At 38.7% G+C, this 22,682-nt stretch overlaps 1 protein-coding gene across 4 annotated transcripts in view; it reads left to right on the plus strand.

Annotated features, from left to right (window-relative positions):
- ITPR2 (inositol 1,4,5-trisphosphate receptor type 2) overlaps positions 1-22,682 on the plus strand; it is a 501,416-nt gene that overhangs the window by 186,493 nt on the left and 292,241 nt on the right. For all 4 annotated transcript variants that reach the window (XM_003265625.4, XM_030804417.1, XM_030804419.1 and 1 more), the window contains 2 exons: positions 14,789-14,982; positions 19,011-19,140. In XM_003265625.4, the coding sequence (XP_003265673.2) occupies positions 14,789-14,982; positions 19,011-19,140 (324 nt within the window). The remainder of the gene's footprint in view (positions 1-14,788; positions 14,983-19,010; positions 19,141-22,682) is intronic.

Below are 22,682 nucleotides of genomic sequence, written 5' to 3' on the forward strand. Positions count from 1 at the left end.
TTCAGATTAAAGGAGATTAAAGACATGAAAACTAAATGCAATATGCAATTCAGTACTGGATCCTGGATTAGGAGAAATATTATCTATAGAAGATATTATTGGCACAAGTGATAAAATTTGAAAATGGATTGTAGAAATATGGATTGCAGGTTATATCTGAATATTGATTAGGTCAGTTGGATTTCTTGACTTTTGTAATTGCACTGTGCTTAGCTAAGCTAATATACTTGTTTTTAGCAAATACATGCTGAAGAACTGAAAGTTGAAAGGGCATGATGTCTGGAACTAACTTTCAAATAGAGCAGGAAAGATGTGTGTGTGTGTGTGTGTGTGTGTATGTGTGTGTGGGTGTGTGTGGAGACAGAGAGATGCAAATGTGGCAGCATTTGTGAATCTAATCAATCTGGGCAAAGTCTATGTGGGAGTTCTTTGTACTATTCTTGCAACTCTTCCTATAAATTTAAAAGTTTTTTAAAACAAAAAAAGTTAAGAACTTAAATAATTAATCTGGTAGGAAAAGGATTTATGTTATACAAGGTGACAATTCAAACTTCAAGAATGATCTTACAACTCTACTAGGAGATGTGTTATTAATATTATAAGCTGGGTTCTCTATTAGACTATAAATTCCTAACAAAAGTTCTGTTAGACTGTATAAATTCTTAACAGAAGAAGCAAGAAGAAACACTTTTCTGGAATCTCCAAATATGGAGATAGGATTGTCAAGCATGGGAAAAATTCCTGTGGTGCAGGGTGAGACAAAGGTCGATGCCAGAGAGGAAATCCCAGATTGTGGAAAGTACCTAGAGAAAAAAAAGAACTATTATTTTAAAGATCAACTGCTAGGAGTCATAGCAATGTTACCACATTACAATACTCTGTATCATCATCTTGGCTCTTTGCTATCTAAATGATTTGGATTATATTTTCTTCTTTTTTTTTCATATGGACTCCTCTCAGACTGTAAGTATTTTTCTCTTTTAATGAAACTTTATCTTCAATGGGAAGTCATTTGCAAAGTACAATTTTTTTTTTTAAAAAGAAAGTGGTTTTATAAACATTGTTGCTAGATAGACCGGTTCCTTTAAGTAAATGATACAGTTCTCTATGCTCATATCATGTCTGGAAAATTTTATGTACTAGAACTATATCTTTTTTATCCCTCTTACTTCCCAGTTACTAATTTTTCTCCAGCACAGTTGGGGTTGGACATGCAGAAAAATGTGTTTGGCAGGTCAGACGCAGGGGAGTGGAAGAGGAGGCATATCTAGAAGGAAAAGGCTTTACAGTTCCTGGAGTTCCATTTTGTGCCAGCCTCAGTGGCGCCAGGCTTAAATAGGATGTGCACGCACAACATTCATTTGTTTTTTCTGGGAAATCCTGTAGCTTTAGATGCCAGTGATGAGTGTTTGAGGTTGTAGAGATGGCTGGCTTGGAAAGTGGCAATTACGGAAGTTTTCTTCTTCTGCATCCTTGGTCACACAGCAGCCCACCTCAGTGTCACTGTAAGTTGTCCTCATCCTAGATCTGTTTGGGGGTCTGCGTCTAGCTTCCAGGCTGTGGCTGCTCCCTGTCACAATGGCTTATAGTTGGCACGCTCGGCAGAAATTGCTAGGCTCAGAAGCAGCTTTTCATCTTTGTACCCTAAAGGTGGTCCGTTCAGAAAATGATTGAGGCTTGCTCATACGGAGACACAGGGAGCTGGCACTGCTCCGGCCTTCACTGTAGTGAAATAGAAGATTCAGATCTTCAGAACTATCAATCCATTACCTTTCATTGGCTATACATTTACTTAAGAGATATTGTTTTCAAACAAATGTACTTGCTCCCAGGAGGCTGTGTCGTTGAGTCAATTTGCTTTGCCTAATACTTATGATTTGCTCTCAGTGATTTTAAATGCACAGGCACCATTCAGTGTAATTGATCTTTTGAGTAGAAAGATTATGGCAAGCCATGTTCTTCTTTGTCACTTACAGAAGGCAAAAGCAAATGCACATACAAGCTGATGAACTGGGTATTTTCCATATTCTTTGCAAACGGTTTACTTTTAGAAGTATACATCTTTTTTATGCTTGCCAAAGGATATACAATCCAAAGCTTTCTATTTCTACTAATAATTAAGAGCCCTTTTTTCTTTTACAACAGCATGGGCATATTTTGTTCTACTGGAGAGTCACTTAAATAGTTGAGGACAAATGTGAATCCCACTTACACATTGCCTGGGCCCCACAACTCACCAGGGCATCCTTTGAAATCCAGGTGGAGGCAGCAACTCGTCCTCACTCAGCTCCCCCACAGCTTTGCTGGACACAGTGCATGCTGTAATGGGGCCCACTGGAGCCATACCTGGGGCAGCCTAGGAGCTGGCAGTCATAAGGTATGGGGAAGTGAAGCTCATGATGTGAGGTGGCACCCCCTCCTTTGAAATCTTTTTGGCCCCTAGCTCCTTATATTCTGGGCCTGTGATGGGAGGGGCATCCCTGATAATCTCCTAAATCTGCTGGGGTCATTCTTCCATTGTTTTGGACAGTAGGTCCTGGCTTCTCTTTAGGTGGCTAATTCATCTCCTCATTGTCATGATAAATAGCATCTGGCTTCCCTTGAGATGCCTGATCCGTAGTAAACTCTTTATCGAATGGTCACTTGGCCACACTTCCAAACAGACTTTTTCATGTTTTTCAATATGGATAGGCTGAGGATTTTCCAAAAATTCAAGTTCCGTTTCCTTTTTAATTAGCAATTCCATCTTTAAGCCATTTGTCTTTTCTCATATTTTACTGTAAGCAGTCAAGAGGAACCAGACGTTCTGTCAACACTTTGTTTACGTATTTTTCACCCAAATATTCAATTTCATCTCTGGCAAGTTCTACCTTCCATAAATCTGTAGGGCATGAATACAATTCAGCCAAGTTTATTGCTACTTTATACAATGATGGCCTCTTCTGTAGTTTCCAGTAAGATGTTCCTCATTTCTATCTGAGACCTCCTCCGCATGACCTTTACCATCCGTATTTCTACCAATGTTCTGTTTGTGACCTTCTATGAAGTCTATAAGAATACTCTTAGAGAATTCAAAAAGTATTAGAGCTACATGCTTTCTCTGTAGCTCTCCTCTGAGACTTCACAGAATCATCCTTAAGGACCTGTTTATGGCAGTGTTGGCTTTTTCTAAGATGCACCTGAAAACTCTTCCAGCCTCTACCCACTACCCAGTTTCGAAGCACTTCTACATCTTAGATATTTGTTATAGCAGCATCCCACTTCTTGGTAAGACAATTTTCTGTCTTAGACTATTTGGACTGCTATAACAATAACAACAAAAATACCATAAACTAGGTAGCTTCAAAACAACAAACATTTATTTCTCATAGTTCTGGAGTCTGGGAAGTCCAAGATTATGGTGCCTGCAGATTTGGTGTCCAGTGGGGGTCTGCTTTTTGGATCACAGATGGCACCTTCTTACTGTGTCCTGACTTGGGGAAAGGGGCAAGGGGAATCTGTCTTGGGCACCTTTTGAAAGAGCCCTGGTCCCATTCATGAAGACTCCTCCTCCATGACCTAATCACCTCCCAAAGGTTCTACTTGGGAGAGAGTATCTCAATGCATGAATTTTGGGGGGACACAAACACAGGGGCTGGCAGTTGAGGGCTGTCTTCTGAGTAGCACTTTAGCAGCTTGGGGAGTAGTCCTTCACTTCTGAAAGGGAATCTGGGCAGGACCATCACAGCATCCACCACAATTGTCTTCCTAGAAAATGCCCTGATTGGAAACATTTTGGGTCAAGACTAAGATCTTGTCTTGGTCCATTTTGCGCAGCAGACCTTTTGTGGAATGCTGTTTTTCAGATGCTGAGGAACACTTCTGTGCCATCGTCATGTTCTGAGTCTGGTTCTCTTGTCAGCTTTGTGCTATGCTGGCTGCACGTCTAAGTCCTTTCTGGATTAATGAGTAACATCTTTTGCAGAATGCCTGAGACTGGGTAATGTATAAGGAACAGAAATTTATTGCTGACAGTTCTGGAGGCTGGGAAGCCAAGGGTTTCGAGGCCAGCATCTGGCAAAGATCTTCTTACTGTGTCGTCTCTTAGTGGGAGGGCAAAGAGAAAGCAAGAGTGTGAGAGAGCAAGATAGCGCTGAACTTATTCTTTCACAAAAAACCCACTCCTGGGATAATGCCATTAATCCATTCATAAGGGTGGTGCTCCCATGACCTAAATACCCTTTAAAGGTCCCACCTCCCAACTTCACAACATTGGGGATCCAGTTTCCAACACGTGAGCTTTGGGGGACACATTCAAGCCATAGCAGATGTCATAGGAAATAGAGATTATGGAGAAAAATAAAAATAAATTAAAACTTTTAAACATGTAACAAAATTCTAGACATGAAAACAATGGCTAGAAGCTTCCTATTTCCAGGTGCCCCAGAATCACTGGCATCAGAAACCTGCTCTAGGCAGCAAGCCTTTTGCAGGATGCTGTTCCTCAGGAGCTGGGAAAGATTTCTGTGCCATTCTGATGTCCTGAGGCTGGTTCTCTCACCAGCTTTGTGCTATGCTGGCTGTGCCTCTAAGTCCTTTCTGGCTTAATGTGTAATGTCTTTTACTTTTCTGTTTGTTTGTTTGTTTTTTTCCTTCTAAGCTTTTATAAGTTTTAGAAAAAGTATCTGTATGACTATTGGACTTTCTTTTTATTATCAATGGTGCCTAAAAGGACTCTCCTCATTCCACCTCCTAGCTTCTCTCTGTGTCAAGAGGGTGTCAAACACATGCTCTACACTAGATCATGTTCCTTTTAAAAATCAAATGCACATAGTAAAATAGGGGGAGAATAACTATGTAATGGATGCCAGGCTACACATCAGGCAAGGGATTACTATGTGAAGGTATCTATTATTTATGTAGAATACCTAGCACACCTCTAGGTCTTTTGCATATTTTTATTGTTAATCCTTATTACAGTCCAGCATGATGGATATTATGGTCCTGATTGTGTCCAGGAAATAAGCTTTTCGACAGCTTATATTCTTTGCCTAAGATCATACAGCTTGTATGTAGCTTGCTGGAAATTTTGAATTCAGGTTTCTTTTATTTTTCTTTTTCTCTCTTCTTTAAAAAAAAAACCCCTACAGCTTTACAGCTGATGTTCTTTCTATTATCATTTTATTGCTTTCTTTATACACAGATGACTTCCTCATGTGCAAAGACTCGTTTCTCCTTTTTCCAAGTTTCCCAAGAAAGTTCAGCACAACATAGCGAAAGAGTTTTGATTTGGCTGGAAGTTATTTTTTGGGTCATATTAAAGAGATTTTTTTTTTTTTTAAACAAAGAATCACTCCTTTGTGAATGGTTGTTTGGCTTGTCTCAGAAAAGTTTCAATTGCAAGTCTTAAAAGTTTTACCAGCTAAAGATCTCTTGAAGCTAGATATTCCTCTTCCTTTCCTGAAATAAATTTCTGATTGTTCTCTCTGACTCTGTGTTTTGGCTGTTTCTCCACATTCCAACGTAAGGATCTTTCTAAATCACATACTCTACTTCTTTATTTAGCTCTCATCATCTCCAGAGAATAATAACTCAGCTCTTTAAATTGGTGCCCAAGGGTCTTCATAATCTGAGTTAGACATCTCCAGCTCTGTCTCCTGCTGTTTCCCCAGTAATACTAAGCAACTGTATCTCCTTAGACACCTTTCTGTGAGCTACTCATATGAGTATCTCAGATATACTTTCATATCTCACTATCGTTAGGATGAATGTGTGTGACATGCCTTATAAAGCATTTATGCATTTGAAGCACAAAAATATTTAGAGACCCTAATATTTCAAATATATGCTTGTCTTTCTTTTCTTAATTTTGTGATTATTTTTCATAAGGTTGTCTTTTCCAATAGACTTATAGAAGACTCTATAACTCTTAGAGTTACTACATAGATTATTCAATAACAGAGATTCAGATTTATTGACTGAGAGTATCATACTGGGGTTATCAAAATAGATTCTACTTCTAGTTCTATGGGGGACTTGTACCATGTCTAATATATTACTATATACCTAATTGGTTTTCAAAAATATTTACTGAGTGAAATGAATTTAATATATGTAAATTATACAAATATATTTGAATCAAAACAATATTACTAGATTGTAACATTCTAAGTGTATGATTTTTTTTTTAATTAAAAATTTTTTAAGTTCTGGGATACATGTTTAGGACGTACCGGTTTGTTACATAGGTAAACACGTGCCATGGTGGTTTGCTGATTGTTTTTCTACTCACATTGCCTAAGTGAGTTAATAGGGCAGGATCAATCCCTAAGAATGACCTTACAAATAATGAGAATGACTGAAGAGGGTCATGTTGTTCTAAGCTCTCTACTACAGTTATTTTTCTGTAGTTATAAATATTGCTTGAGCCTCAGTATCTGATGTCTTCAAGTGTTAACACACTTTCATAGGCTCCCCAGTTCTCACAATCTCTGGTGACCTACAATAAGGCTTATTGTTAGAACCCAACACAAACTTATAGAATGCTGGCATAGACCCATTTGACCCAGCAATCCCATTACTGGGTATATACCCAAAGGATTATAAATCATGCTGCTTTAAAGACACATGCACACGTATGTTTACTGTGGACTATTCACGATAGCAAAGACTTGGAACCAACCCAAATGTCCAATGACGATAGACTGGATTAAGAAAATGTGGCACATATACACCATGGAATACTATGCAGCCATAAAAAATGATGAGTTCATGTCCTTTGTAGGGACATGGATGAAGCTGGAAACCATCATTATCAGCAAACTATCACAAGGACAGAAAACCAAACACCTCATGTTCTCACTCATAGGTGGGAATTGAACAATGAGAACACGTGGACACAGGAAGGGGAACATCACACGCTGGGGCCTGTTGTGGGGTGGGGGAGGGGGGAGGGACAGCATTAGGAGATACACCTAATGTTAAATGACGAGTTAATGGGTGCAGCACACCAACAGGGCACATGTATACATATATAACAAACCTGCACGTTGTGCACATGTACCCTAAAACTTAAAGTATAATTAAAAAAAAAAAGAATGCTGGCATAGAAAGGAACCATATCTATACAATATATGAGCTTCATATCTTCATGCAACACCCATTAAAAATGGTCACATAGGATCTCCTTGAACACCTGGAGTGACCAAGATTTTACTTCTGCAAAGGGTAGGCCTTTCTTATTTTTCATAGCTCTAATTATTAGGTCTTTTTTGTTTGGTTATCCTATATGTAGACTTCCCTCTCACTTCCAGCAAGCAGCCTTACCTCTGTTGCTTGTTGAACTGCACAGAAATCCAACATCCCTTCTACATGTCAGGTCTTTCTGTGCTTGAAAATGGCTAGCACATCACCTGCGTCCCCCCTCCTCTCTGTATAGTCCTATGCAATTCCTGTAGCAGTTCCTCTTATGACTCAATCTAATTTATCACCGATTTGACTGGCACAGAGGCAAAGCCGGCTACATTCGCCTCATTCTGAACCCTTTTATAATGTAGCCTAGGTGAAAATGAGTGTTTTGTTAACAATAACATAGTATTGATTCCTACTAAACTTGAACTCAACTAAAATTCTAATTTGTTTTCTTTTACATCACATTTTCCCACATCATGTACTTGAGTTGGTTTTATTTGGCCCTAAGCATATAGCACCTTTTATATTTTGAATTTACCGTGTTGGATTTAACCTGTTATTTTCTTCCTATTTATGTAGTTTTGCAATTTGGTAGAGTCATTCACTGTATTAGCCATCCTCCCTTGTTTCATGTTATCTTTGCATTTGAGAAACATGCTATCTCTGACTTCACCCAAGTCAATGACAAAAATACTGATCTAGTCAAGGCAAGAACAAAGCAGCAAAGAACTAAAGGCCCAAGCCGGGCGCGGTGGATCACGCCTGTAATCCCAGCACTTTGGGAGGCTGAGGCGGGCGGATCACGAGGTCAGGAGATTGAGACCATCCTGGCTAACACGGTGAAACCTCGTCTCTACTAAAAATACAAAAAATTAGCCGGGCGTGGTGGCGGGCACCTGTAGTCCCAGCTACTCGGGAGGCTGAGGCAGGAGAATGGTGTGAACCCGGGAGGTGGAGCTTGCAGTGAGCTGAGATGGTGCCACTGCACTCCAGCCTGGGCGACAGAGCGAGACTCCGTCTCAAAAAAAAAAAAAGAACTAAAGGCCCTTCTATGCTTTAACATTGATCAGTTACCCAGTATTCTTTGGCATAATCACTTAACCAAAATCATGCCTATGAAACTCTACATTAGCCAATACATGTGTCTGTGGTGTGAGAAATCAAGAGCGTCATTGCCTTTGATGATGGGGCTGGGGAGAAATTTGGGGGAAATTGACTGTGAAAGGGCACAAGAGAGCTTTCTAGGGTGATGGAAATTTTCAGTAACGGGTTTGCATGTGGTTCATATGGTATATGCCTTTATGAGAACTGCTCAAACCTTTCATTTATGATCTGTGCATTTCACTGTAAGTAAATTACATCTCACTTATGAAAACAGCATGTACATTAATTTATTACTTCCATTACCAACTATTAATCATTGAAGGTAAGTTTTGCAAATTGAAATCTTGAGGTTTGGAATATTGAAATGACTTTGTCAATATTTGACAGTGACGAAATCCAAAATAAGATGCAGAACACAGCCACTATTTTATATCAATTGCTTTTTCAGTTCATCCTTTGAATAACACTTCTATAGTGTGTGGGATGTAAAACAGTTTTCTTCTAAGTAGTCTACTTGATATTCAATAAAAGATGGCTAATAACATTACTACACTTTGGTTACATGCTTTTGGTTGGTTTTTGTTTTGTTCTATTTCTAAGCCCTTGTAAAGTTGGAATCTGTAAGCAGTCTATTAATACGCTGTATTCAGTGGTGTTTTATTTAGAATGAAGAAAATTAGGTATCATATTATCTGCTTCTTCCAGTAAGTATTCTTTATTAAACACTCTTCTGAAGGACATCTCCATTTAGAGTCAATATTGTGTTTCAATCATGCCGTATTATAAGGCATTATGAACTATAATTATATGATGAAACCACATATTCATTAGTAAGGTGGTGACCACTATAATGGAACATAATTAAATGGAGAAGAGTTGTTTTTCAGAGGTGTAGTGAAAGCAGGCAGATGTCCTCCACTTTTCATTTTTGAAATAATACCTTACAATTATATGGTACTTTTTATTGTTCATGGCTTTTTTTGCACATATTATATAATTTTATTCTTACAAGAAGGCCCAACCTATTTTATAGGATTAAGATTTTGAACATAGGATGATGACATGATTTGACAAATATCACACTTCTGTAATCTAAATCTTTCACTTCGTTCAAAACCTCGTTAAAAATTGTATATCCTTTGTGAAACTGTCCTTCACTGCCCTCACTCTAAGATAATTTCCCAGTTAAAAAAAATTCCTAAGCAGTTTTGTGTGCTGTCCGTGCTATACTATTACCATCATATCTGTCTTGTACTTGTTCTTAATTTTTTTATGGACACATTTTATGTTTTCCTGACCATATTGTAAATTCTTCTTCTTTTCTTATATCTTCCAACCTGAGATGTCCCTGGTATAGAGCCAGATGAACGTTAGGTACTTTATGAATACTTTCTGAACAAGGGCTGCCTCTAAAATTAAATTGTATAATATAAGCAAAATATCACTAGTAGTATGTAGCACATGATATGTAATAAAATCTGGTTGGGTAAGATCACTTGAGAATAATGTGAGCAAATTTATTATATGATTAATGGAAATTCTACATTTTCAGTACACAGTTTTAATTGGAATCTTTCTGTAATTGCATTAGGGCTTTCTGAATTCTAGCATAAAAATTTTGGAACTTTGTAAAGTCCGTTATTGAACCAACGTGGTGAGGGAAAAACATGATTCATGCTGAGATCAGTTGACCTGTACTTGAGACTCTGCCACTTCCTGGCTATGTAAACTGGAATTTGTCTCCCAACCCCCACCGTGCTGTGAGGATCCAATGAGGTGAAGGGTGTATGTGGCCTGTGGTCTAGCAAGGTACATGCAATATGATAAGCCCCTGATAAAGACAGGTTTCATTATTTTCCCTTATCTCATTGGTATCTATTTTATTAATTTTTTCCTTTTAATAAATTTTTAAGTAATATGAAATTATGTATGCTTTTAGAAAAAAGGGAGAATTATAAAGGAAAGTAAGCAAAAACTCAACTTGATGAAAGATGAAGTACCTTTAATGTAATGAGATCCAACTTTTTATATAAACCTTACTAAAATAAGTAATTCTCATTTTTAATAGTTCATTTTATTATCCAATCTTTGTTATTCATGCATTACTTTGACAAACACTTATTAAACGAGAGTTGGGCATCAGACACTATTCCAGATGTTAGAAAAAGGTAGACTCCCTGTCTTCATGGAACTCATGTTCTTTTATGTTGTTGGAGAGGGGGACTACAGTAAACACACAGACAAATACGTGATATGATGTGAGACAGCGTTAATGCCATGACCGAAATTTGAAGGGGATGCATGGATTGAGAGTGATGGAAGTTCTTCAGAGAGGGTGGCCAGAAGAGGTCTACCTATGGAGGTGACGTTGCACCACAGATCAGAAAGGAGTGAGAGAGCAAGTTGTGTGACCGTCTGGACACAAGAACGCAAGGCAGAGTTATAGCAAGTTCCCTGTAGGTTCGGCACATGGAATAAAAACCATGCATGTATGTACTGTGTAGAACTAGCTATCCAGCTTTCCAAAATACTGTGATCTTACTTGGAACTGGGAGTGCTGGTTAGATAAAATTGCTTTCTCCGGCTGTTTAATCTTGATCTTCCCCTTAACCCAGGTTGCTGCCGTATTACCTACTGGTCTGTGGTTACTAGCTTAATTAAGGCTTTGATCTTATGCTAATGTTTTTGTTTTCTTTGCATACAGAACAGTCCTTTTATAACCCAGACCCTCAGCCACTGGGAGGAAGCACTGCTCCAGGGAATGTTTGAAATAGAAAACTGCTCTAGTTCTAGAAAGTAAAGACATTTTCCAGCAAGGGCAGGTTTATAAGGAGCTGCTAAGCTGGGATGGGAAATAGGAAGACTTCCAGAATCATGTCTTTATGGTTGAACATCATTCGGTTTCAGATGAGTTATTATAACAGCAGATGCATTTATTCAAATCCAACTATTAAAAATATGTTTCAGGGAAAATAATAGTTTTTGGATTATCCATTTTTGGCCTCTATTATGATAAAACATTGAGCTGATTTTAGTAGTCATAGAACAATTAAATGGCTGTGAACAATTATTCACAAAACTCTTTGAATCAAATGTGTCTGTTACCTCTTATAAATTCTGAGAATGTTTCAAAAATGTCTGATATCTAAACAAGAAAATTCAAATTATCATTTTCTTATGTGTTCATAAGAGAAAAGCATTTCTAATAAAAAGAATAAATATAACTTTAAATAAAATAAATACCAACAGACTTAAGTAAATTTCAATCAATATTCTGTTAAATCTCTTACACCTGCTATAAATTCATGTAACTGCCAGTGGTTGTTGAACCCAATAGTGTGATCACCACAGTAAAATTATTTCTGAATAGGGCAAAATTAAATTATGGTCAGCACAGCTGTAGTGTTAGGTTGGTTAATTCCTTATTGCTTTTCACTTTTCTAAAATGGGCAGTAGAAACTTGGCTCACTGGAACAATCAAAGAACAAAGCAATGTATTCCCCAACCATTCTCAGTTACCACTCTCAGTATGCATTTGCTATGCCTATCTTTTAGATTTTTTACTTGAGGGAATTAAGGTTAGTAAAAATATCTATGTAATCATATAATGAAAGAACCTGAAAAGTTGGCCAGTCATTCTTTCTAAGCAGTCCCTTCCTTTTTTTTTTTTTTTTTTTTTTTTTGAGATGAAGTCTTGCTCTGTTGTCTGGGCTGGAGTGCGGTGGTGCAATCTCAACTCACTAGTACCTCTGCCTTCCAGCTTCAAGCAATACTCCTGCCTCAGCCTCCCGAGTAGCTGAAATTACCGGTGCCCACCACCACGCCCGGCTAATTTTTGTATTTTTAACAGAGACAGGGTTTCACCGTGTTGGTCAGGCTGGTCTCCATCTCCTGGCCTCAAGTGATCCACCCGCCTTGGCCTCCCAAAGTGCTGGGATTACAGGCATGAGCCACCAGGTCCGGCATTTCCTTCCTTCTTACTTTGTACTTAGCAAAGATGACTTCCATATTTTCAAATTATCTCAATACACTTTGTACACAAATGCCAATTCTGGCTGCTAGGTTTATATAAAAGACACAGAAAAGCTGAATTTGTAAGCATTAGGTTGTTCAGAGAATTTATATTATAGTAGGCTTTTTCACTGAAAACTTTCGTCAATATTAACTAATTATGGTTGAGAAGTAGTACAATTTCTTCTTTTGCAATGTTGAGGATTAATCACCTCTGATTTATCTCAACAGTTTAGAATTAGAAGTTTTTCTGTGGAGGAATGGATGTTAGAAGCTTTGCATGGCTGCGATTTATGTGGTGTCTGACTTCATGTTTTTCAAGCTTTAATAGTTCACAATTTTAGCACTTCTCATCACCACCAAGCAAATCCAGAAAATATAGCATTTTTAATCTGAGGCCTCTGAGCTGGCCATACATGGAAATGTCAAGTGAGGTTTGTGGCGACCACGTGCCACAGGCATCTGAGAATGTGGTATGACTGAGTGAACCCTCCCATTTCATTGATGACATGTGTTACAAATTACTATGGATCTGGCCGCTGGATTTTAATTCCTTGGTGACAGGATCTATATTTGGAGGAAAGAATTGTCTGGGCTAACTTTTTGTGTAGTAATCATTTGGATCAAATGATTATTTTCCATGCAAATCTAAATAAGATGCAGACACTGTGGGTGCCAAGGATTTGTGTGTGAATCAGGGGTAAGAATAACAAAGGAGCCTGTTCTGTATTAGTGGTGAGAAAGCATCTCTTGGAGGCAAACACGTATACATACTTGAATCAAGTCTCAGCTAAAGGTAGTGGTTGAACATCGATGGCTCAAAATCATTGCCAACAACCAGATGTGCCTCTCTGCAGTCCATGTAGCAAGCAGGGGGAGGGATGTTGAAATACTCAATTGCTATGATTGTTTGAGAACCACAGACAATGAAGCATTCTGCCTCAAGGCTATTCTGATAGAAAAGAGGGGCTGGCTCAAATCCTTTTGCTTCAGTTTTGTCCGAACTTGGAAATTACCCTTATATATACATTTTATCGTGTTTTTTGGCTTATGCAAGTAGCAGTGTAATAAAAGGTCTTAGACCTTCAAAATGAAAACTTCTGCCTGGACTATGCCACTTTAGGAAAAATTTAACCTCTTTGCATACTCTAAGATGTATTATTGAAGCACTACCCTCTTACACTTAAATTGATTCCATATATAGATAAGATAATGAATTTTCAAAGGCATTTTACCTTTTCGCAGTGTACAGATAATAGTCGTTACCAGTGGCTTAATGGTAATTGTGGTCTGGACCATTCAAATTCTTTTGTCATCTTTTACATATTTTCTTTTTATTTGTTTGCCTTTCGATCCTGTAGGTATTACCATGGTTTACATTCTTCTCTTAGAGCTGAGAGTTTTTTGGTTTTTTTTTTTAATAAAAATCTCATCCCATCTTATTTCCATTTCCCTTTCTCTTGGTTTACTGCCTGAGACACTGAGGGAAAGGAAAATTCTTAGCCAGATTCTTAGGCCTTTTTTTAAGGCAGAGCTCCATGAACACCCACGAAGCAAAGACCACTGTTCGGAAAGGAATGGAGACAGCCATTCTTTTGCATCCGTATTGCTTCTTGTGGGAACTTAGAAGTGAGAAGCAGCAGTCAGGCTGGAGAACATAAATTGTCATAGTGTCAAGGAGGATCCTTGGATACAGCTATTTGTGGTCAGTGTAAGGAACGTGTGCATGATACGAATGATGACATTTTATCAGCAAATAAATAAAGGAGAAGCCAAATTCAGGAAGAGATGGAAAGAGCATGATCCTGTATTGAAAATGATCATGTTTGTCACTAGCTTGTTTCCATAATCACCTCAAACATTATTGCTTTCTGTGGGTTTTGAGTAATGGTTTTCTATTCAAATTGGATGAAGGAATGGGAAGTGTATTGGCTAATGCGTATGTCTTCCCCAGATGAGACTGTTCTTTTCTTAAAATAAAGATAACAGTCCTCCTCACAAGCTCTTTTTATAAGTGTTATGAAAGGAAAGCTAAAAAATCCCTGGTTTGAGGATCAGATAATGATGCTAGAATTCAATATCTAAATGTTTTTAGGCAGTCTTTGTATCCCCACTTGCAACTCACTTTATCTTGGCGATTAGTAATCTTCTTTTGCATTATTGTAAAAGCAAGGGCCTATTGGTATGACAGTTAGTAGGACATACTGTGTTACAGAAGGACCTGATTTGGATGTTAGAGCAACCAGCTCACCTTTGGTACATGGTTTGAAAGCATTTTCTGAAAAAGGAAAATTTCCATTTTTAAAAGTTGTCATTTTGAAACATGTCTGCAATATCTTAATTTTATCTGTAAAGAAAGAGCCCAAACAATGCTGATGCTATTCTGTCTTATCCTGAATCCTTTTCCTGGCTGCTTTTCAGTGTGGTTGTGACCAACTGAGTTTTATAGTTACATGATCTCCAGGAGTTATGTGTGTTGACTTACGGCGTTTTCTCATGCCAGGAAACAATGTGATGAGAACCATTCATGGGGTGGGAGAGATGATGACCCAGATGGTACTCAGTAGAGGCTCCATCTTCCCCATGAGTGTGCCGGATGTGCCACCCAGCATCCACCCGAGCAAGCAAGGGAGCCCCACCGAGCATGAGGATGTGACTGTGATGGACACCAAGCTGAAGATCATTGAGATTTTGCAGGTGTGTTGCCTAACAGAAGCTAGGTGACAAAGATGTAATTTTGCTTATTGGTTTAACTTCTTACCTTTTTGTTCCAAATCACTGTGTAAATATTCTGAAGTGCTATCAATATAATTTTATTTTTTAAGTTAATGACAAACCTGGTAAAAAATATCACACAGACACTGACGTATGAATCACATTTGTCCATTCCCATTAAATATACTAATGATAATATCTAACAATTGTGGGGTGCTTTCAGGTTGATAAACTGCTTTCATGTGTATTAAAAAAAATAGTATTGACCCTGATTGAACTTTACCTTCATTTGAGAAAGATTTCAGAGCAAGCAAAGTTATTGATTAGTTTCCAGCTCTTTTCCTATTTTTAATTGAATTGAACATGTGATTCCATATATCTAGATTTATTGTTTTAGCAAGAAAGACAAATAAAATTTTATTTCTTATTAACAAAAATTATTAATCATTGGTTTTGGTATTTTATATGTGACAGTCTCTCTGTTTTTGTTTCTAAAGGACCAAGGAATAACTAGAAAAAATAACCTAGTCTAATGCCTAATTTTAAGAATTTAAAGGAGATAAATTATTATTTCATTCCCATTGGTTTAGTGAATAGACTTCCCATTACTATAGCTATGAATTCTTAGAAGTTTTTAAGTTTGAAAATAACTTTTATGATACCTTAATTATAGCATTTATTCCAGATTTGGAGAATGGAGTTTGAAGTTTTCAAGTACCTGTTAGGAATCTAGGTACAGTTTACTGTGTCTTTCATCATAATTTAATATAGACTGAGCTACCAGAAGTGGGTTAGTAGTCCTGGAAGGATCTGTACATTGTTCATTTAAAGTAATTAGATTTATAATCATAAAAGGTTTCACAGTTCCTCTAGGAATTCCAAAGGCTGAATCCCGAGAAATATTGGCAGGCCTCCCAATGCTGTGTTCATGACCCTGAAAAATCGTTTAAAGTTTTCCTGTTCTTAAACTGAGAAAGGTAGCGATCACCTGACCCATGGACCTACTGAGTGCCAGCTTACCATCACCCGACTCATGGGACAAACTCTAAAATATGTGACCTCATTTTAGCCCACATTTACAGAAAAAAAGCATTAGAAAAACAATCTCCAGCAGCTAAAAAAATGATAAGATGGAGCTTCTACGGCTCAGCAGTCTGGGGCTGATTCATTTCTGCAGTGTCTCCTTGAGCCGCTGTTCACTCTGATTTTCTTTTCTTTTCTTGAGACAAGAGTCTGGTTGTGTCTCCCAGGCTGGAGTGCAGTGGCGCAATCTCGGCTCACTGCAAGCTCCGCCTCCCGGGTTCACGCCATTCTCCTGCCTCAGCCTCCCCAGTAGCCGGGAACTACAGGCGCCCGCCACCACGCCCGGCTAATTTTTTTTTGTATTTTTTAGTAGAGACGGGGTTTCACCGTGTTAGCCAGGATGGTCTCGATCTCCTGACCTCGTGATCTACCCACCTCGACCTCCCAAAGTGCTGGGATTACAAGTGTGAGCCACCATGCCTGGCCTCACTCTGATTTTCTATCCCTGTGTCTGGGTTGGCTTCACTGTGCGTATGTGTCTGGGTACTGTTTCTGAATGTGTCTTTCTTGGAATGGCTCTTCAAGAATTTCTTTGTAACCCCACTCCTTGGTGCTTCAAGGACTTCAAGGTCCTGTGCCTTGTGCCAGCTCCTCTCTTCCCCCTGGGTCTTCTTTTTTTTTTCCCCGTCACTTTGTGTATCTCTCTCATTCTCTCTCTCTTCATTTCTCTCTCATTCTCTCTCTCTTCATTTCTCTCTCATTCTCTGTCTCTCTCTTCCTGGCCCTCTCTTAATTCTTTTTCTCTGCCTTTGTTTTTATCCTTCCCTTTCCTCCTTTCTTTCTACTTTCCACTTGTTTTTCCTGATTAGGCATATTAGAGAATGAAAGTTTTAATTTTGATTGTATTTATGGAATACAGTGCTGCATGTAAACATCATCAACTGAAAGTTAGTGTTTCATTTGTTTATGATTTATCCTTTACTTTTAAAAATAGGATTTTAAACGCCCTTCCATGTGAAGCATCTGCAGTCCAGCTCTGCCCCCTGCTTTCTGCTCCTGGCTACCAAATCCCATGCCCTTTCTCAGTCCTCTTTTCCCATGGGCTGTCTCCTGCTCTGCAAATCCCTTTGCTACCAAGAATCAGTTCAACCAATATGTGTTCCAGCCCTCAGCACACGTTCTTAAGAGTCTCTGGTGTTTGTTTTCCCCTCTAGACTGTAAGCTCTTCAAAGGCAGGATTGAGATCCTTGGCACCTTTTTATGCCCTTAGTGCCTTCCTCAATACCTTGTTTAACACATGTCTGGTGAATTAACCAGCTGAGGACAGCTGACATGGAGGATGTTTCCATAAAAAGCATAAAAGTCTAGCAAAGGCTGGGTGGGTGGGGGGAGGAGAGAGACAGAGAGAGAGAGAGAGAGAGAGACCGAGACAGACAGAGGATAGAGAAAGGGAGGGAGGGAGGAAAGGAGGGAGATTGATTCAGATTGTGACTGGGGAACCAGTGAAAGCTGCATTAAAAAAGAATTTAAACTGGACCTTGGAGGATTTTTTTTTTTTTTTTTTGAGACAGGGTCTTACCGTGTCACCCAGGCAGGAATGCAGTGGCACAGTCTTGGCTCACTGCAGCCTTGACCTCGTGGGTTCAAATGTTCTCCCACCTCAGAATCCATGGTAGCTGGGATTACAGGCACGCACCACCATGCCTGGCTAATTTGTTGTGTTTTTGTAGAGATGGGGCTTCGCCATGTTGCCCAGGCTGGTCTTGAACTCCTGGGGTCAAGCGATCCCTCTGTCTCAGCCTCCCAAAGTGCTGGGATTACAGCCATGAGCCACTGCCCCTGAGAGAGGATATCTTAAAATGTAATTATTATGAAGTGGAGGAGAATATTCAAAGTAAAGTGGACACTGTGAGCACCTGTGCGGAGGCAAGAGTGGAAGTGCCGGCACTCCAGTGCTGTTAGAATGGGAGAGAGGATGAAAGAAGGGGCGTAGGAGGAGGAAGGGATAGGACACAGGTGGTATAGATAGAGATAAAGTTAGATGATACCATGAAATGCCAATCTTCCTAAAACTTGGGTGACCACATTGTTTACTGTCCAAATACGACACTTTTGAGAATGTAGGGGCAGCATTAATAATTATGCTGAAACAAAAGGTTAAACAGGGCCTATCTCAGGCAGACAGGGACAGATGGTACCTATGTAAAAACCTCTCCTTTGATCTCCAGCACATCCCAGCTTTTTCTTCTTTGATTTCTGTTGTATTTAGACCACATGATTTAGCTCTCAATAGTTTCCTGATTACGCTAACAGTGCTGTATTTTTTTCCCGACTCGACTATTGGCTTTTTGAGGGCAGTAGGCTTCACGTGTTTGCATTCCCTGTGGCACCTAGCACAGTCTGGAGCCTTGCTAGGTACTTAGTTTCTGTCCATGCATCCATGAATGAGAACAATGACAGCAACCCAAACTCAAGGAAACACAAACACCAGTGAGGAAAATCCATGGTGTATAGACGCTGTTCCTTAAACTGTCCTTTTAGAACCTGGCTTTAGGACTGATCATGGTATAGTCACAGTCATACTATTGTGGCCGAATTATTGCCCTACTGTGTAAGAATGAGGGTCGCACCTCCAACAGTCTCCTCCCAGAGACAATGGCACTCTGCAAAATGTTCAGTAAAATGACGTCATCATTACCTCTTCATCCAGACTCCCACGATGCCTCTAGCTGGAATATTCGGAGAGCAATCATAGGGAGTCAAATGTTCTTTCCAAATATTGCTTTGGGATTTTACTGACATTAGCTAGTAGAAATGAATTCCCTTGCCTAGTCATTGCTGACAAACATGTGGCAACTGGTGTTAAAAGTTTCTAACTAGTTCCTTTGAAAGGTTGGTATGTCCGCTGTTACTGGTGTGTTGTGAATTGCATTTTTAAATACTATGCTAATGAAAGAAATTTATGTTGTTCTTAATGTTTATTATAGTTTATCCTGAGTGTCAGACTAGATTATAGGATCTCATATATGCTGTCAATATATAAGAAGGAGTTTGGAGAGGACAATGACAACGCAGAGACATCTGCCAATGGATCTCCAGACACTTTACTACCATCAGGTATCTTTGTGACAATATTTACTCTTTGTATTTTGTTTTTCTGAGAACTTGAAAGTACCTATCATATTTTGAAACATAATTGTATTTTTTGTGCTTTTATTTTTTATTTTTTTTTATTATACTTTAAGTTCTGGGGTACATGTGCAGAACGTGCAGGTTTGTTACATAGGTATCTATGTGCCATGGTGGTTTGCTGCACCCATCAAACCGTCATCTACATTTGGTATTTCTCCTAATGCTGTCACTCCCCTAGCCCCCCACCCACCGACAGGCCCTGGTGTGTGATGCTCCCCTCCCTGTGTCCATGTGTTCTTATTGTTCAACTCCCACTTATGAGTGAGAACATGCAGTGTTTGGTTTTCTGTTCCTGGGTTAGTTTGCTGAGAATGATGGTTTCCAGCTTCATCATATTTTTACGAGACAAAAATATAGATATAATCTCCACTAACGACATCAAAGAACTGAGACAGATTGTGAAATAACTCTCCTAGAATGGTGTGGAGGGTGTTTGCTGTCGTTTATTGCTAACCCCTATGAATGCCTTTTCCCTTGTAATCTTCAGGACTTGGACATACTGTATATTGTGCCATTTTACAGAGGAGAAAACCAAGGTCAGAAAGGTTAAGTTACTTGCCAAAGATCCTGAAAGTAGTGGCACAAGGATTCTCTCTGAGGTCTCTCCAGCTCCAGAGTCCAAATCTTTTCAGCATCATGATGTTTTGGTGAAAATCCAAGAGAAGTTTTTCTGCATGGATCAAAGAGCAGTGTGAAATGTAGTTATCAGAAGGATAGGTGTTTTGAAGAGAAGCCATTGCCCGATCCAAGAGTAAGGACATGGCATTCCCCAAAGACCTGAATGTGGTTGTTGGTCTCATTTTGTGTGTGTGGATTTTTTTTTTTAATTTACTTTGTATGGTTATAAACTGGAACTATATTTCAATTTTCATATTTAAAAAGTGTAAAAATGAAGCTAATTTATCTCTGAGCGTTGGAACATAACAAAAGAGCACAACTATGATTGTAAAAATTTTGTGACTATTGAAAGAACTTTAGAAAAACTAAGAAATATTAAATTACCATTTTTTTTTTGGACAGGTCAGGCCAAGTCATTATAGGCTGAAAAGTATGTCTTATTGAAGATTTAGCCTGCTAATGGAATTCTTTTCCTGAGAATAGGATTTGTACACAGATGTGAAACTTCCTTCTAACTGCCACCACTGTGACATTAGGAACTCTCCCCTCTTCTTCGTCCATCAATCAGTTAGGAATGATTCAGTGATTACAAGCATGTAGTTAAAATGGGTACTAGACCAACTGTCCTGCTGTCTGAATCATTAGTCCCGTCGAAAGGCAGCATGACTCTGCAGAAGGACTTGAGCTTGCCTAAGCAAGATTACTCTTCTGGCACGTTTGCAATGGTGTTGTTTTTCTGCTTCTCAGAAGTGTAGAACCCCAAAGGGCTATTTCCAGGAATGATATGGCAGAACCAGAAAGTCTTGCTGGCGGTTGCATTGACAGTAGCATAAAAATTATTGACTCCCAGAGGCCTGGCTTCTGGAAACATGAGCTTTAAGTGTCAGTAAAGTACCAGAGGGAAAGTCTAGGGGCACCCCAGAAAACCTTTTCTCTCTACCTGATCTCTTTCCTTTTTTTGTACCAGTAAGGGATACGTTTCTGGGGAGAATTATTTTTCCATTTTTATATCTTACTGTGTTTCTTTTTATGCTTTGGAGATGAGAGATAAGTGGTGTATTTATCATTTAAACATGTTACCTTGGCCAGGTATGGTGGCTCATGCCTGTAATCCCAACACTTTGGGAGGCCGAGGAGGGCAGATTGGTTGAACCCAGGAGTTTGAGACCAGACTGGGCAACATGGCGAAACCCCGTCTCTACAAAAAAATACAAAAAAATTAGCCAATAGTAGAGGCGCATGCCTTTGGTCCCAGCTACTCAGGAGGCTGAGGCAGGAGGATTGCTTGAGCCTGGAAGGTCGAGGCTGCAGTGAGTTGAAGTTGTGCCACTGCACCCCAGCCTGGGCAACAGAACGAGACCCTGTTTCAATAACAAACAAACACACAAAAAACCGCATGTTATCTTAGTAAAGTTGTCTTCAAAATGTTAGTGATGTGGGACAGTAAGGAATCATGATTGGTTCACATAGAAAAAAAAAAATGCCCTTTCCCACAAGCAAAAGGGATGGCATTTTAGTAATAGTCAGCTTAGGTAAAAAGACCATGGTGTTTGGAAATAATCATATAATAACAAGGCTCATTGTATGTATATTTTAATTCTTTAAAGAATTATCCTCCCATGTTATCACTCATTTAAATTATATGTAAGTATGTGCATACATATGTATATATGATCTATATATACACACACACTTCTCTAGATAAGAGGCACCTTTGTAACTGGTACTTTCTGATCTTTTAGACATATTTTTGATTACAGCAATACATTGGTTTAAAACAGTTTACATTAAAAAATTACGTTGATGTCTTAGTGGAACTCTATTGTGATTTTTTTCAAACTGTTAATTGACTTAAATTTTTTTAATTTTTCATTTTTGTGGGTACATAGTTGATGTATATATTTGTGGGGCATATGGAGTATTTTGATACAGGTATACAATGTGTTAATAATCATATCAGGATAAATGAGGTATCCATCACCTCAAGCATTTATCTTTTGTGTTACAAATAATCCAATTATAGTCTTTTAGTTATTAAAAAATGTACAACAAATTCTTATTGACTATAGTCACTCTGTATACTAGATCTTATTCATTCTGTTGTACTATATTTTTGTAACCATTAACCATCCCCACTCCGCCCACCCCACTACCTTTTCCAGCCTCTTGTAACTATTATTCTACTCTCTATCTCCATGAGTTCAATTGTTTTAATTTTTAGCTCCCACAAATGAGTAAGAACATGAGGAGTTTGTCTTTCTGTGCCTGGCTTAATTTCATTTAACATAATGACCTCCAGTTCCATCCATGTTGTTGCAGATGACAGGATCTCATTCTTTTTTTTAATGGCTGAATAGTACACCATTGTGTCTGTGTACCACACTTCTTTATCCATTTGTCTGTTGATAGACACTTAGGTTGATTCCAAATCTTAGCTATTGTAATTAGCGCTGCAGTAAACATGGGAAGGCAGATATCTCTTTGACATACAAATTTCCTTTCTTTTGTATATACACCCAGCAGCGGAATTACTGGATCATATGGTAGCTCAATTTTTAGTTTTTTTTTGAGAAACCTCCAAACCGTTCTCCATAACAGTTGTATTAACTTACATTCCCACCAACAGTGTACGAGGGTTCCCTTGTCTCCAAATTCTCACCAGCATTTGTCACTGCCTCTCTTTTGGGTAAAAGCCATTTTAACTGGGGTGAGATAGTATCTCATTGTAGTTTTGATTTGCATTTCTCTTGTGATCAATGATGCTGAGCACCTTTTCATAAACCTGTTTGCCATCTGTATGTTTTCTTTTGAGAAATGTCTATTCAGATCTTTTGCCCATTTTAAAATCA

This window comes from Nomascus leucogenys, chromosome 23 (assembly GCF_006542625.1).
Source record: "Nomascus leucogenys isolate Asia chromosome 23, Asia_NLE_v1, whole genome shotgun sequence".
Taxonomy (NCBI): Eukaryota; Metazoa; Chordata; class Mammalia; order Primates; family Hylobatidae; genus Nomascus; species Nomascus leucogenys.